General features: G+C 52.0%; 1 protein-coding gene across 2 annotated transcripts in view; it reads left to right on the top strand.

The window, feature by feature from the left end:
* GRK5 (G protein-coupled receptor kinase 5) overlaps positions 1 to 12,087 on the top strand; it is a 120,371-nt gene that overhangs the window by 90,589 nt on the left and 17,695 nt on the right. For both annotated transcript variants that reach the window (XM_011930268.1, XM_011930269.1), the window contains exons 6-8: positions 4,283 to 4,346; positions 5,299 to 5,439; positions 10,573 to 10,763. In XM_011930268.1, coding sequence (XP_011785658.1) covers positions 4,283 to 4,346; positions 5,299 to 5,439; positions 10,573 to 10,763 — 396 coding nt within the window. The remainder of the gene's footprint in view (positions 1 to 4,282; positions 4,347 to 5,298; positions 5,440 to 10,572; positions 10,764 to 12,087) is intronic.

Genomic DNA, 12,087 nt, shown 5'->3' with positions numbered 1-12,087 from the left:
GACTTGGGCAGTTGTGTCCCCGCTGTGACAGATGAGGAAGCAGAACCTAGGACTTGACTTAGCTCGTCACCCAGGAAGCCAGCAGTGCTGCCGACGAGGCCGTGGCCCCGAGCCTCCAGCGCAATGCTCTGCCACCTTCACTGGCCCAGGATTTGCAGAGCGGGGCGATGCCTGTGTAAAAACCATGCTGGGCCGAGCTGGCAGACGAGGGTGGGAGCCTCCCCTCCCACAGCCCAGAGGCCTGGCACGCACAGCCATCTGGGGGCATCTGGTGAGAAAGGAGCCATCCACTGCTGTCTGCCAGCCGCACAGCTGGCTGCGTCCCCCGTAGACACTCAGGCAGCTGCAGGCCAGGAGCCCCTCTGAGCCCCATTCACAGCCCTTCCCTGCCTGCTTCTGGAAACCCAGCAGAAAGCCCTGGGCTCTGCACCCATGGACGGCTGCTTTCTCTCCACCTGACTAGTGGGGATGACAGCGTGACCAGAGATGGCCTCCTTAATGGCCGCTGTCCACCCTGCACAGGCACATCATGGCTGCAGGAGAGCTTGAGAGGCAAAGGATTGGCCTAAACATCTACTGGAGGCACCAGAGCCCCCAGCCTGGGTCCGAGTCCCGCCTCTGCCTCTTCCCAAGGAGGCGCCTCAGAAAGGGTTACTCACGTCTCCACACCTCAGCATCCTCATTTGTGAAATGGGGATGATTGTGCCTGCATTGGGGGCTTGGGCTGAGGGGAAGATAAGATAAGCACAATACCTGCTGGAACAAGGCAGGTGTTCCACAAAGCTCAGCCGTTTGACCACAGGAAGTAAACTGCTGAATGCAGTTGTTGCATCCGTCACCACCATCATCACCATCATCACCATCACCACCATCAGCAGCATCACTGCTGTTATCACTGCCATCAACAGCATCACCGCCATCAACAGCATCACCACCTTCATCAACATCACCATCATCATCAGCATCACCGCCTTCATCGACATCACCACCATCATCAGCATCACCACCTTCATTGATATCACCACCATCATCAGCATCACCGCCCTCATCGACATCACCACCATCATCAACATCACCATCATCATCAGCATCACCGCCTTCATCGACATCACCACCATCATCAGCATCACCACCTTCATTGATATCACCACCATCATCAGCATCACCGCCCTCATCGACATCACCACCATCATCAGCATCACCACCTTCATCAACATCACTACCTTCATCAACATCACCACCATCGTCAGCATCACCACCATCATCAGCATCACAGCCATCAACAGCATCACCACCATCAACAGCATCACCGCCATCAACAGCATCACCACCATCACCAGCATCACCGCCATCAACAGCATCATCGCCATCATCAGTATCACCGCCATCATCAGCGTCACTGCTATCATCAGCATCACTGCTGTTATCAGTATCGCACTGCCATCAACAGCATCACCTCCATCATTAGCATCATCGCCATCATCAGCATCACCACCATCATCAGCATCACCTCCATCATTAGCATCATCACCATCATCAGCATCACCGCCATCATCAGCATCACCTCCATCATTAGCATCATCACCATCATCAGCATCACCGCCATCATCAGCATCACCTCCATCATTAGCATCATCACCATCATCAGCATCACCGCCATCATCAGCATCATTGCTGTTATCAGTATCCCACTGTCATCAACAGCATTACCACCATCATTAATATCACCGCCATTGTCAGCGTCACTGCCATCAACAGCATCACCGCCATCAACAGCATCACCACCATCATCAGCATCACTGCTGTTATCAATGTCCCACCACCATCAACAGCATCACCACCATCATCAGCATCACCGCCATCAACAGCATCACTGCCATTAGCCCCACTTCACCAGGTCTGATATTGGGAGGCACAGCCAACTCTTGCTGGAGGGTCAGTCCTGATTCTGACAATTACAGGGCAGTCTAGTGAAACTGTGTTCACCATGCCCACGCCCCGTTCTGGAGCCCTGGGCTGTGCAACACACAACTCCAATCTGTGCGTACCTTCCCAGAGTGGCAGTGTGGGGTCAGGATACACAGCATGGGCTGCCTAGACCCCAACTCCAGCCCACCACTACCAGCCAGGGCGTTGGGCAGCTCATTTCACTTCTTGAAGGCTCCGTGTTCTCATCTGCAGAATGGGGACAATAATGATACCTGCTCCCTGAGCTGGTGTGAGGATTATACAAGCCCCCACGCATGCTTGGAGCAGTAGGTATTGTTACTATAGAGACCCCCAGAGCAGGGTACGTCCTTTATTCCTAGGAATTCAAATAATGACATCTGACACAACACCAGTTTACAAAGAGCCCTCCGCTGGATGTAAGGCCTTCTCATGATAATTTTCCTCAGAGGAGTTGGAGCAGCCTTGGGCCACTCAGCAAGCACCTGGCAAGGCTGGAACCTGAACTCAGAGTCCCCCTCCCAAGTCCTTGGCCCTTGGTCCACCCAGCACTCCAGTTTCCATAGCAGCCTTTGTCAGTGGCCACTGGCTTTCCTTTTTCTTATCTGCACCAAGCACATGAAATGGAGAAATTGTCCTTTTTAATCTGTGGCCTGATTGCAAAGAAGTTAAGAGTTCACCCTTTTGAAGGCATTAAGTTTTTGGAGCCTGTAGGTCAGGACCCTGGCCAAGAATGAATGTCCTGCATAATGGATAGCACCCTACACAAGATCCTGCCCTGTTCGTGCTGCACTGCTGAAATAGTCAAGGGATTTTTTTCCTCCCAAGGTTAACCAAGAAATTCCTGAGAACTTGCATTCCACTCATTTCCCCCAGCAGAGGAGTTCTGTGGAGATGCCGACCAACCATTTCTCCTCCGTGCATCGTAAAGTGTTAGGCGGGTAGCCTTCATGTGGTTTTGGGGGCGGCTGCAGGGAAGGCTTCCCAGGGCCACATGGTAAAGGCAGGCATGTGACCGGTCTTCCCTTTGGCTGCCCAGCTGCTCATGTGCGGAAGAGCGGGAGACCTGCAGAGGGGCAGCTCTGTGCTTCGGTGAGGATTGGGCCCTGCGTCCTGAGGAAGCACTGTTGAAGGGAGAAGTGAGCCATGGCATGCAAATTCAAGACAGGGTGCCAGAGAGTACCTGGCTTTTTGGGGCCGTCCTGAGTGCGGCTGTAGTGCTGCAGATGTGATTTCCAGGAAAGACTCATTCGTTCGAGAGCTGCTGGGTGACTGAAGGCTCCCTGGTCATCCTCAGCTGACCCAGTTCTTTGGCCCTGTTCAGCCTCTAGCCAACCGCTGCCCTGGTCGGGACTTTTGAGGAGTTTAGGGGCAGTGCTCAAAAATAGTCCTGGAGAGCCAAGAGCCAATTTTCACGTTTTAAGCTGATTATTTGTAGCCAAACAGACCAGCAATGCAAACCACAAGCCCTCTGCACCAGGATGTCCTTTATGGCAACTAGATGGGACCATGTCTTTGTTTAGTCCAAAAAGTGCCATCATGCCTCATAATCAGAAGTTTTGTCTGATTCAATGTCATAAATGGCTTTGGCTCATTAAAACGAGGAGTCGGAAGACGCAAGGCAATCATTGCTTCCAGTCCGATCTTGGCAGGCAGGATCTTCTCATGTTCCTCATCTATGTGGGAAATATAATAAATGGTCCTCAGTGGTGGAAAGGTTGGGAACCAATGATAAAGATCCCCAGGACATGATTTGAAGATCAGCAGCCTCTGCCCCCTCCTGAGGCCAAGTCTCCTGGGCCAGCAGCAGGAGTGTCCGCAGGAAGGAATAGGCTGTGCCCAGGACAGGAAGCACTGCCATCCTGCTGGGCAGGCTGAGATGCACAGGTGTAGGGAGGGCTGTGACCTCCTCCGTATCCTCTGTGGGCCGCTGGTCCTCTGTGGCGCCTGGCCCTCACCCCTCCCTGCACAGAAGGCACAGCTTGCTTCTGAGTTTCACCACATGATTTGCAGAGAGAGGAGAACCACATGGAAAGTGTGGTCAAGCCCCTCTGTGCTCACATTTTTCAAGCCTGAGCAAGCGAGGCCTGTGCATCCCCCAGCTTGCGGGGGGCTGGGGGCCGGGGGGCTTGGGATTTGAACACTCAGCTTCAGACTAAGTCCTTGAAGGTCCAGTCTCCAGCATTGATTCCTGGGGGGGTCCCTGGGGCTGCTGTGGGGCTCCCGGAATTACACCCCAGCCCAGCTGCTCTCCATGTGCTGCTGAGTTTCCTGTGGATTCTGAGTCTTGGCACCGTGAGACCAGTGTGCAGTGTGGGACTCTTCTTTCTTCCAGGCAACCGGTGACCAAAAACACTTTCAGGCAGTACCGAGTGCTAGGAAAAGGGGGCTTCGGGGAGGTGAGTGAACATTCACGTTTTTAATTGAAAGTTCTTATATTCAAGTCACCTTTCCTGTCCCTTCTGGATCGACCTAAAGGGTCGGCGCAGGGGTCCCCCGGGGATGCCAGGAGCTCAGTGTGGGCCCCGGGGTCAGTGAGGGTGGGGAGAGTCAGTGGCCTTGGGCTATCAGGTGTGTCTAAGGTGGAAGGAGGGTGTGGAGCTGGGCAGGTGAGACAGAGGGGCTCTCCCGCCAGCCTCGGGCAGGGTCCAGCCTGCAGGGGACAAATGGGCCGCCCTGGTCGTGTGTGGGAAGGAGATGTGAGGGCATGAGGAGGCTGGGCAGCCTTGGCTGCTCAGTGCCTGGATGACGCTGTCATGCAAGATTCGAGACTTCGTTGTACATTATCTGATCTTCGATCATCCCAGCACGCGAGGCAAGACTTGTTATTCCCATTTTAGAGATCAGGAAGCTGAGGTCCAGAATGATTAGGTGACCCAGCCAAAGGCACGCAGAAAACGTGGCGCAGAACTAAGACTTGAGCCCAAATGCTTTGGTTCCCACTTATCTGGATTATAAAGTCAGGGTTCTTGAGGATCTACTATCACCTACTCCCAAAACAAACTTCTCTACCAGCAGCCGCTAGGAGAAAATTTAGTTGCCCTAGGAATGGGACAGTACTTGGGGCCCCAGTCAGTTATCTAAGCCTTGGTGTGAGTGGCTCATTCTGCCCCTTCCAGGACTGGGAATCCTCGAAGGGGAGGAGGAGGGAGGGCAAGGGCCCAGGACAGCCGTGGGTCCCAGGCCAGGCATCATGGGGTCCTGGGAGCCTGGAGCACCCACGAAGCCAGGCAGGGCCGGCTCTGACCCCATCCATTCTCCACCTGGGGGCCCTGTGGTCCCGGCCCTGGAGGAGCTAGAGACAGGCCTCCACAGTGTTCCTGCCACCCTGGTTTCTTTCTTGCACTGCAGGTCTGTGCCTGCCAGGTTCGGGCCACGGGTAAAATGTACGCCTGCAAGCGCTTGGAGAAGAAGAGGATCAAAAAGAGGAAAGGGGAGTCCATGGCCCTCAACGAGAAGCAGATCCTCGAGAAGGTCAACAGTCAGTTTGTGGTGAGTGAGCATCTGGGCCCAGTGACCAGCTCGCCCTTCTGTGGCCTGGGGCTTCCCTCCCTCCGGAAGGGTGTGGTCCTCTCATGCGGCAGGTCCCCACCCCAGGGAAGGGGAATGCCAGTGACAGGGCTGAGCTACAGAAAGGCAGCAAGACATTCCTCCATGACAAGGCCTCTTGTGGTCGATTGTGGCTGGCTTTGTCCCATCCCCAGAGCCAGCCAGTGCCTGCCTCCCTGCTGTGTGTGAGACTGATGCCTCTGTTCTCCTGGACCACTTTGTAAACTCCTCAGTGGACAAAAGTGAGTTCACCTGGGCCCAGCCTGGGAGCTGTGGGTTCCTCAGACCCTCTAGGCTGGTGCCATCATGTTGGGGACCTTAGTACCAGCATCCTGGAATGGCACTATCAAGTCTGTGTACGTTGTCAGTCAGTCTAGGCTGGGCCCTGCTGAGGTAACAAATTTGCCCCAAACCCTAAGTAGCTGAATACAGCAGAGGTTCATCTGTCACTCACCTGAAGTCCAGTCAGATTGGGCCAACCACCTCCCTCTAACAGCTGCTCCATCTGGAGCCTTGAAAGTGAGTGCTAGGGGTTCCACACAGAGACTTTCCACTGCCTCTACTGGACAGATGTTCCTCCATTTCACCCACAGTCTGCCAGCCAGAACCAGTCAGCACAGAGACAAGTTAGTTTCAGGGGAGGCTGGGAAATGTGAAGTGCATGGATATTGGGTCAGCTCTAATACCTTCTGCTACATGCTGTTATAAAAAATAAAGCTGGGTGCAGTGGTACATGCCTGTAGTCCCAGCTACTCAGAAGGCTGAGGCAGGAGGATTGCTTGAACCCAGGACTTTGAGGCTGCAGTGAGCCGTGATCATGCCACTGCACCCCAGCCTGGGTGACACAGCAAGACCTCATCTCTAAAAATAAATACATGCATACATTAAAAATAATATATACACAAGATAAAAATTTAAACAGCACAGAAGGATACACAGTAAAACAAAAAGCTTCCGTCTTTGATTAATCACTCCAGACATGTTTTATTCATGTACAGGCTTTATTATTTTTAGCCAATGAGATCTTCTGTACCTCCTATGGAGGAAGTTTTTCCCTTACATTGTAGATCTTTTTCTCCATCCAGACCTCTAATTCATACCCCTTTTAAAGTTGGGCATCATTCTTCTGAAGAGATAAAGCATAATCCATATAGTCAGTCCCCATGGATGGAAATTGTTTTCCATCTTTAAACCACTAGAGGGCCAGGCACGGTGGCTCACGCCTGTAATCCTAGCACTTTGGAAGGTCGAGACAGACAGATCACTTGAGGTCAGGAGTTCAAGACCAACCTGGCCAACATGGCAAAACCCCATCTCTACTAAAAATACAAAAATTACCTGTGCATGGTGGTGGGCGCCTGTAATTCCAGCTACTTGGGAGGCTGAGGCATGAGAATCACTTGAACCTGAGAGGCAGAGATTGCAGTGAGCTGAGATTGTGCCACCACACTCCAGCATGAGCGACAGAGTGAGACTTCATAAAACAAACAAACAAACAAAAAAACACTACAGACCAGTGGCAGTCCAAGAGGATGGAAGTTTGCATCTTCGGATCTCATCCCAGGCCACCCTCAGCTGCCAGCCTTGTCTGGGGTGCAGGTGTGGGCAGTGCCATGGTATGTGGAGATGAGGCGGATGAAGCTAACTCCAGCCATCATTTCAGCCACGGGTCTCCTTGAGTCCAGAACCTTCCTCCCCACCAGCAGCCCCTTCAGCAGGAAGCCCTGGATGCTGCCTGCGGAGCCTTGTCTCTGAAGGGATGGTGCTGGCTCTGGCCGTGGATGGTGCTGGTGGGTCCTGCTCGGGGAAGAGGATCGTGTGACTCACAAAGCTGGGCGGCACGTCTTTAACAGCCTTCAGTCACGATGGCTGCACCTTCTTTAACTGTGCCCCATCCATGGCCCCTGGCAGGGAGTTCCCACAGTGTCACCTCCTGGAGCCCTTTCTCAGTGATCACCTGGGCAGATGTGGGAGGAAGGTGACAGCTGTAGCCGTTGCAGCAGAAGCACGGTCCCCATGAGCTCACTCATCCTTGGCTGTCATTTTGTCTCCTTTTCTCAAAAATAGCTGATGTTGATGCACCAGTTTTATGGCACAGCCAGTTCCTAGCCTGGCCCTCAATGGCCGGGTTTCATGTGTGCCACCTCCCTACATGGAGAAGGATTACCTTCTGGCATAAGTTGCCCCTCCCACCCCACCATGGCCTTGCTTCACAGAGCCTTGGGTGTCTGGACTCTACCAGCAGAGGACTAGACCCCTCTCTCGGTGGCCCCTTGCCAGGTGGACCAGTGTATTAGTCCATTTTCACACTGCTGATGAAGACATACCTGAGACCAAGCAATTTACAAAAGAAAGAGGTTTGAAGGACTTACAGTTCCACGTGGCTGGGGAGGCCTCACAATCATGGTGGAATGCAAAAGATACTTCTTACATGGCGGTGGCAAGAGAAGAATGAGAACCAAGTGAAAGGGGTTTCCCCTTATAAAACCATCAGATCTCGTGAGACTTAAACACTACCACGAGAACAGTATGGGAGAAACTGCCCACAATTCAATTATCTCCCACTGGGTCCCTCCCACAACACATGGGAATTATGGGAGTACAATTCAAGATGAGATTTGGGTGGGGACACAGCCAAACCATATCATTCCATCCCTGGCCACTTCCAAATCTCATGACCTCACATTTCAAAACCAGTCATGCCTTCCCAACAGTCCCCCAAAATCTTAACTCATTTCGGCATTAACTCAAAAGTCCATACACAGTCCACAGTCTCACCTGAGACAAGGCAAGTCCTTTCCACCTACAAGCCTGTAAAATCAAAAGCAAGTTAGTTACTTCCTAGATACAATAGGGGTACAGGCATTGGGTAAACACAGCTGTTCCAAATGGATGGAATTGGCCAAAACGAAGGGGCTACAGGCCCCAATGCAAGTCCAAAATCCAGCAGAGCAGTCAAATCTTAAAGCTCTGAAATGATCTCCTTTGACTCCATGTCTCACATCCAGATCATGCAATGCAAGAGGTGGGTTCCCATGGTCTTGGGCAACTCCATCCCTGTGACTTTGCAGGGTACTGTCTCCCTCCTGGCTGCTTTCATGGGCTGGCATTGAGTGTCTGCAGGTTTTCCAGGCAAACGGTGCAAGCTGTCAGTGGATCTACCATTCTGGGGTCTGGAGGACGGTGGCCCCCTTCTGACAGCTCCAATAGTCCGTGCCCCAGTAGGGACTCCGTGTGGGGGCTCTGACCCCACATTTCCCTTCTGCACTGCCATAGCAGAGGGTATCCATGAGGGCCCCGCCCCTGCAGCAAACTTCTGCCTGAGCATCCAGGTGTTTGCACACATCTTCTGAAGTCTAGGCGGAGGTTCCCAAACCTCAATTCTTGACTTCTGTGCACTCGCGGGCTCAACACTACATGAAAGCTGCCAAGGCTTGGGGCTTCCACCATGGCTCGAGCTCTAGATTGGCCCGTTTCAGCCACAGATGGAGCAGCTGGGACGCAGGGCACCGGGCACCAAGTCCCTCAGCTGCACACAGCATGGGGACCCTGGACCCAGCCTGCAAAACCACTTTTTCCTCCTAGGCCTCTGGGCCTGTGATGGGAGGGGCTGCTGTGAAGGCCTCTGACATGCCCTGGAAACATTTTCCCCATGGTCTTGGGGATTAACATTCAGCTCCTTGTTACTTATGCAAATTTAGTCAGCCAGCCTGAATTTCTCCTCAGAAAATGGGATTTTGTTTTCTATTGCATTGTCGGGCTGCAAACTTTCCAAACCTTTATGTCCTCCTTCCCTTATAAAACTGAATGTCTTTAACAGCACCTATGTCACCCCTTGAATGCTTTGTTGCTTATAAATTTCTCTGTGAGATACTCTAAATCATCTCTCTCAAGTTCAAAGTTTCACAAATCTATAGGGCAGGGACAAAATGCCACCAGTTTCTTTGCTAAAACATAACAAGAGTCACCTTTGCTCCAGTTCCCAACAAGTTCCTCATTTCCATGTGAGACCACCTCAGCATGGACTTTATTATCCATATCACTCTCAGCATTTTGGCCAAAGCCATTCAACAAGTCTCTAGAAAGTTCCAAACTTTCTCACATTTTCCTGTCTTCTGAGCCCGTCAAACTGTTCCAACCCCTACCTGTTACCAGTTCCAAAGTCGTGTCTACGTTTTTGGGTATTTTTTTCAGTACTGCCTCACTCTACTGGTACCAGTTTACTCTATTAGTCCGTTTTCACACTGCTGATAAAGACATACCCAAGACTGGGCAATTTATAAAAGAAAGGTTTAAAGGACTTACAGTTCCACGTGACTGGGGAGGCCCCACAATCATGGCAGAAGGCGAAAGGCACTTCTTACATGGCGGTGGCAAGAGAAGAATGAGAACCAAGTGAAAGGGGTTTCCCCTTATAAAACCATCAGATCTGTGAGACATATTCACTACCACGAGAACAGTATGGGAGAAACTGCCCCCATGATTCCGTTATCTCCCAGCAGGTCCCTCCCACAACACATGGGAATTATGGGAGTACAATTCGAGATGAGATTTGGGTGGGGACACAGAGCCAAACCATATCAACCAGGCACATCCTGTATGCAAGAGAAAGCCTTTACCAGGCTATGTTCCACTTCCCAAAGCCCCACTGCCCCCCAGCTCACCCTCACTTGGCCCTGTGATAATGGCTTCCACAGCTAGAAGGGCAGGTGAGCCCTGCTTTTCTGACTGGCCAACAAGGCACCATTCCAGTCTTCTCCAGCTGATGCACACATGTGCTTCTGTGCAGGGAGCACAGACGCCATCCTGTTGGATTCACTGGGAGGTCAGGGTGCCAGCCTGCCCTGCCCACCTTGGCCTTCTCACCTTGAGCCACTGAATGGGAGGAGCTGGTATGAGCCCCTTATCAGCCAAAGAGGCCGTAGGCAGGGTCACTGCAGAGGCCATCTGCATGCAGGGGAGCAGGGTGAGGCTCCTTTGTTCCCTCCCACCCCAGTTCCCAGGATCCTGAGGAGGGAAGCGGAAGTGAGTGGCCATTTTCATGACCTCCCCATGGCACTGTTCTTGTGCCCCCAGGTCAACCTCGCCTATGCCTACGAGACCAAGGATGCACTGTGCTTGGTCCTGACCATCATGAATGGGGGCGACCTGAAGTTCCACATCTACAACATGGGCAACCCTGGCTTCGAGGAGGAGCGGGCCTTGTTTTATGCAGCAGAGATCCTCTGCGGCTTAGAGGACCTCCACCGCGAGAACACCGTCTACCGGTGAGTGGAGGGCACTAAGGCCTTCCAAGTCTAAGTCCGAGAGGGTGGAGCCAGCACCTCCGCACCCTTGGGTAGGTGGTCGCCATCGCTCTGGGAATCAGCCCTGGTCAGCACCAGGGGAGGGTGCAGAGTCGGACAGACTTTCCACTCCAGGAACCTGGGGCCCCCGGCACTGAGGAAGCGAGGTCGCCACCCTCTGGCTAGTGTTCTCCAGCCTCCAAAGTTTAGGGAAGTCAAGCAAGTGAAATGATGTTCTTGAAACTGACTGCTCCTTCAAGTCAAGGAGAACGGGCCGTGACCACTGCTCCCTCCAGTTGCCTCCATCCCAGCACCCGGGGAAGGTCAGAATGGGCCTGGTGGCCGTGATCTGCGATCAGCCCTGGGAAGACTTGGGTGGGGTCACTGCCCACAGCCCATTGTCCCACCCCACACTGTCCTCAGCTTGCTCTGGTCTTCACCCCCTCTTTCCTCCCACCTCAATCATATAGGGACCTGGACATTGTAGGGCCGGGGGTCCAGATTCCACTCACAAGGAGCAGTGCCCTTCAGATTTTTCTCCCAGTCCTTCTGAAAGAATTTTGAAAATCTCTGTGACACTGCATTTTAAGTAGACATTTGAAATATTCCATCGTATTGAAATAGTGGCAATTTTTAATATATTGAAATTGAGCAGTTACATTACACGCTTCAAGGGATCCAGTGGAATCTCTAGTTGCTGTAGCGAATTGATTCGCACCTGCATTTATCCAAAAAATGCACAGAAAGCTCTTTAGTGATGAGGAATTTTCTATCATTTCCTTCACTCTCTCCATCCCCCCAGAATGTTAATAGTATTTTTTGCCTGAAAGTCTTTCATTGATGAGCGTACATCTCTGAAACAAATATGTGGATACATATAAGAGTTTTTGAAATTCCATTTGACCATAAGGCCCTAAAACAAATATATGAATACATACAAGTTTTTTTGAAATTCCCTTTGACCATAAGCCTCTAAGTGTTAAAACAACTTCTCTGGCCAGGTATGGTGGTTCACACCTGTAATCCCAGCACTTTGTGAGGCTGAGGCAGGCAGATCACCTGAGGTCAGAAGTTCGAGACCAGCCTGGCCAACATGGTGAAACCGTGTCTCTATTAAAAATACAAAAAGTAGCTGGACGTGGTGGCACATGCCTGTAGTCCCAGCTACTTGGGAGGCTGAGGCTAAAGAATCGCTTTAACCTGGAGATTGCAGTGACTCAAGATCACTACTGCACTCCAGCCTGGGTGACGGAGCAAGACTCTGTCTCAAAATAAAATAACTTTTCCTATTTTTTTTTTTTTTTTT

The sequence above is a fragment of the Colobus angolensis genome, unplaced genomic scaffold, assembly GCF_000951035.1.
Source record: "Colobus angolensis palliatus isolate OR3802 unplaced genomic scaffold, Cang.pa_1.0 Scaffold85, whole genome shotgun sequence".
NCBI classification, from domain to species: Eukaryota; Metazoa; Chordata; class Mammalia; order Primates; family Cercopithecidae; genus Colobus; species Colobus angolensis.
The sequence above is the reverse complement of the archived record's forward strand: the minus strand, read 5'-3'. Positions and strand labels throughout refer to the sequence as shown.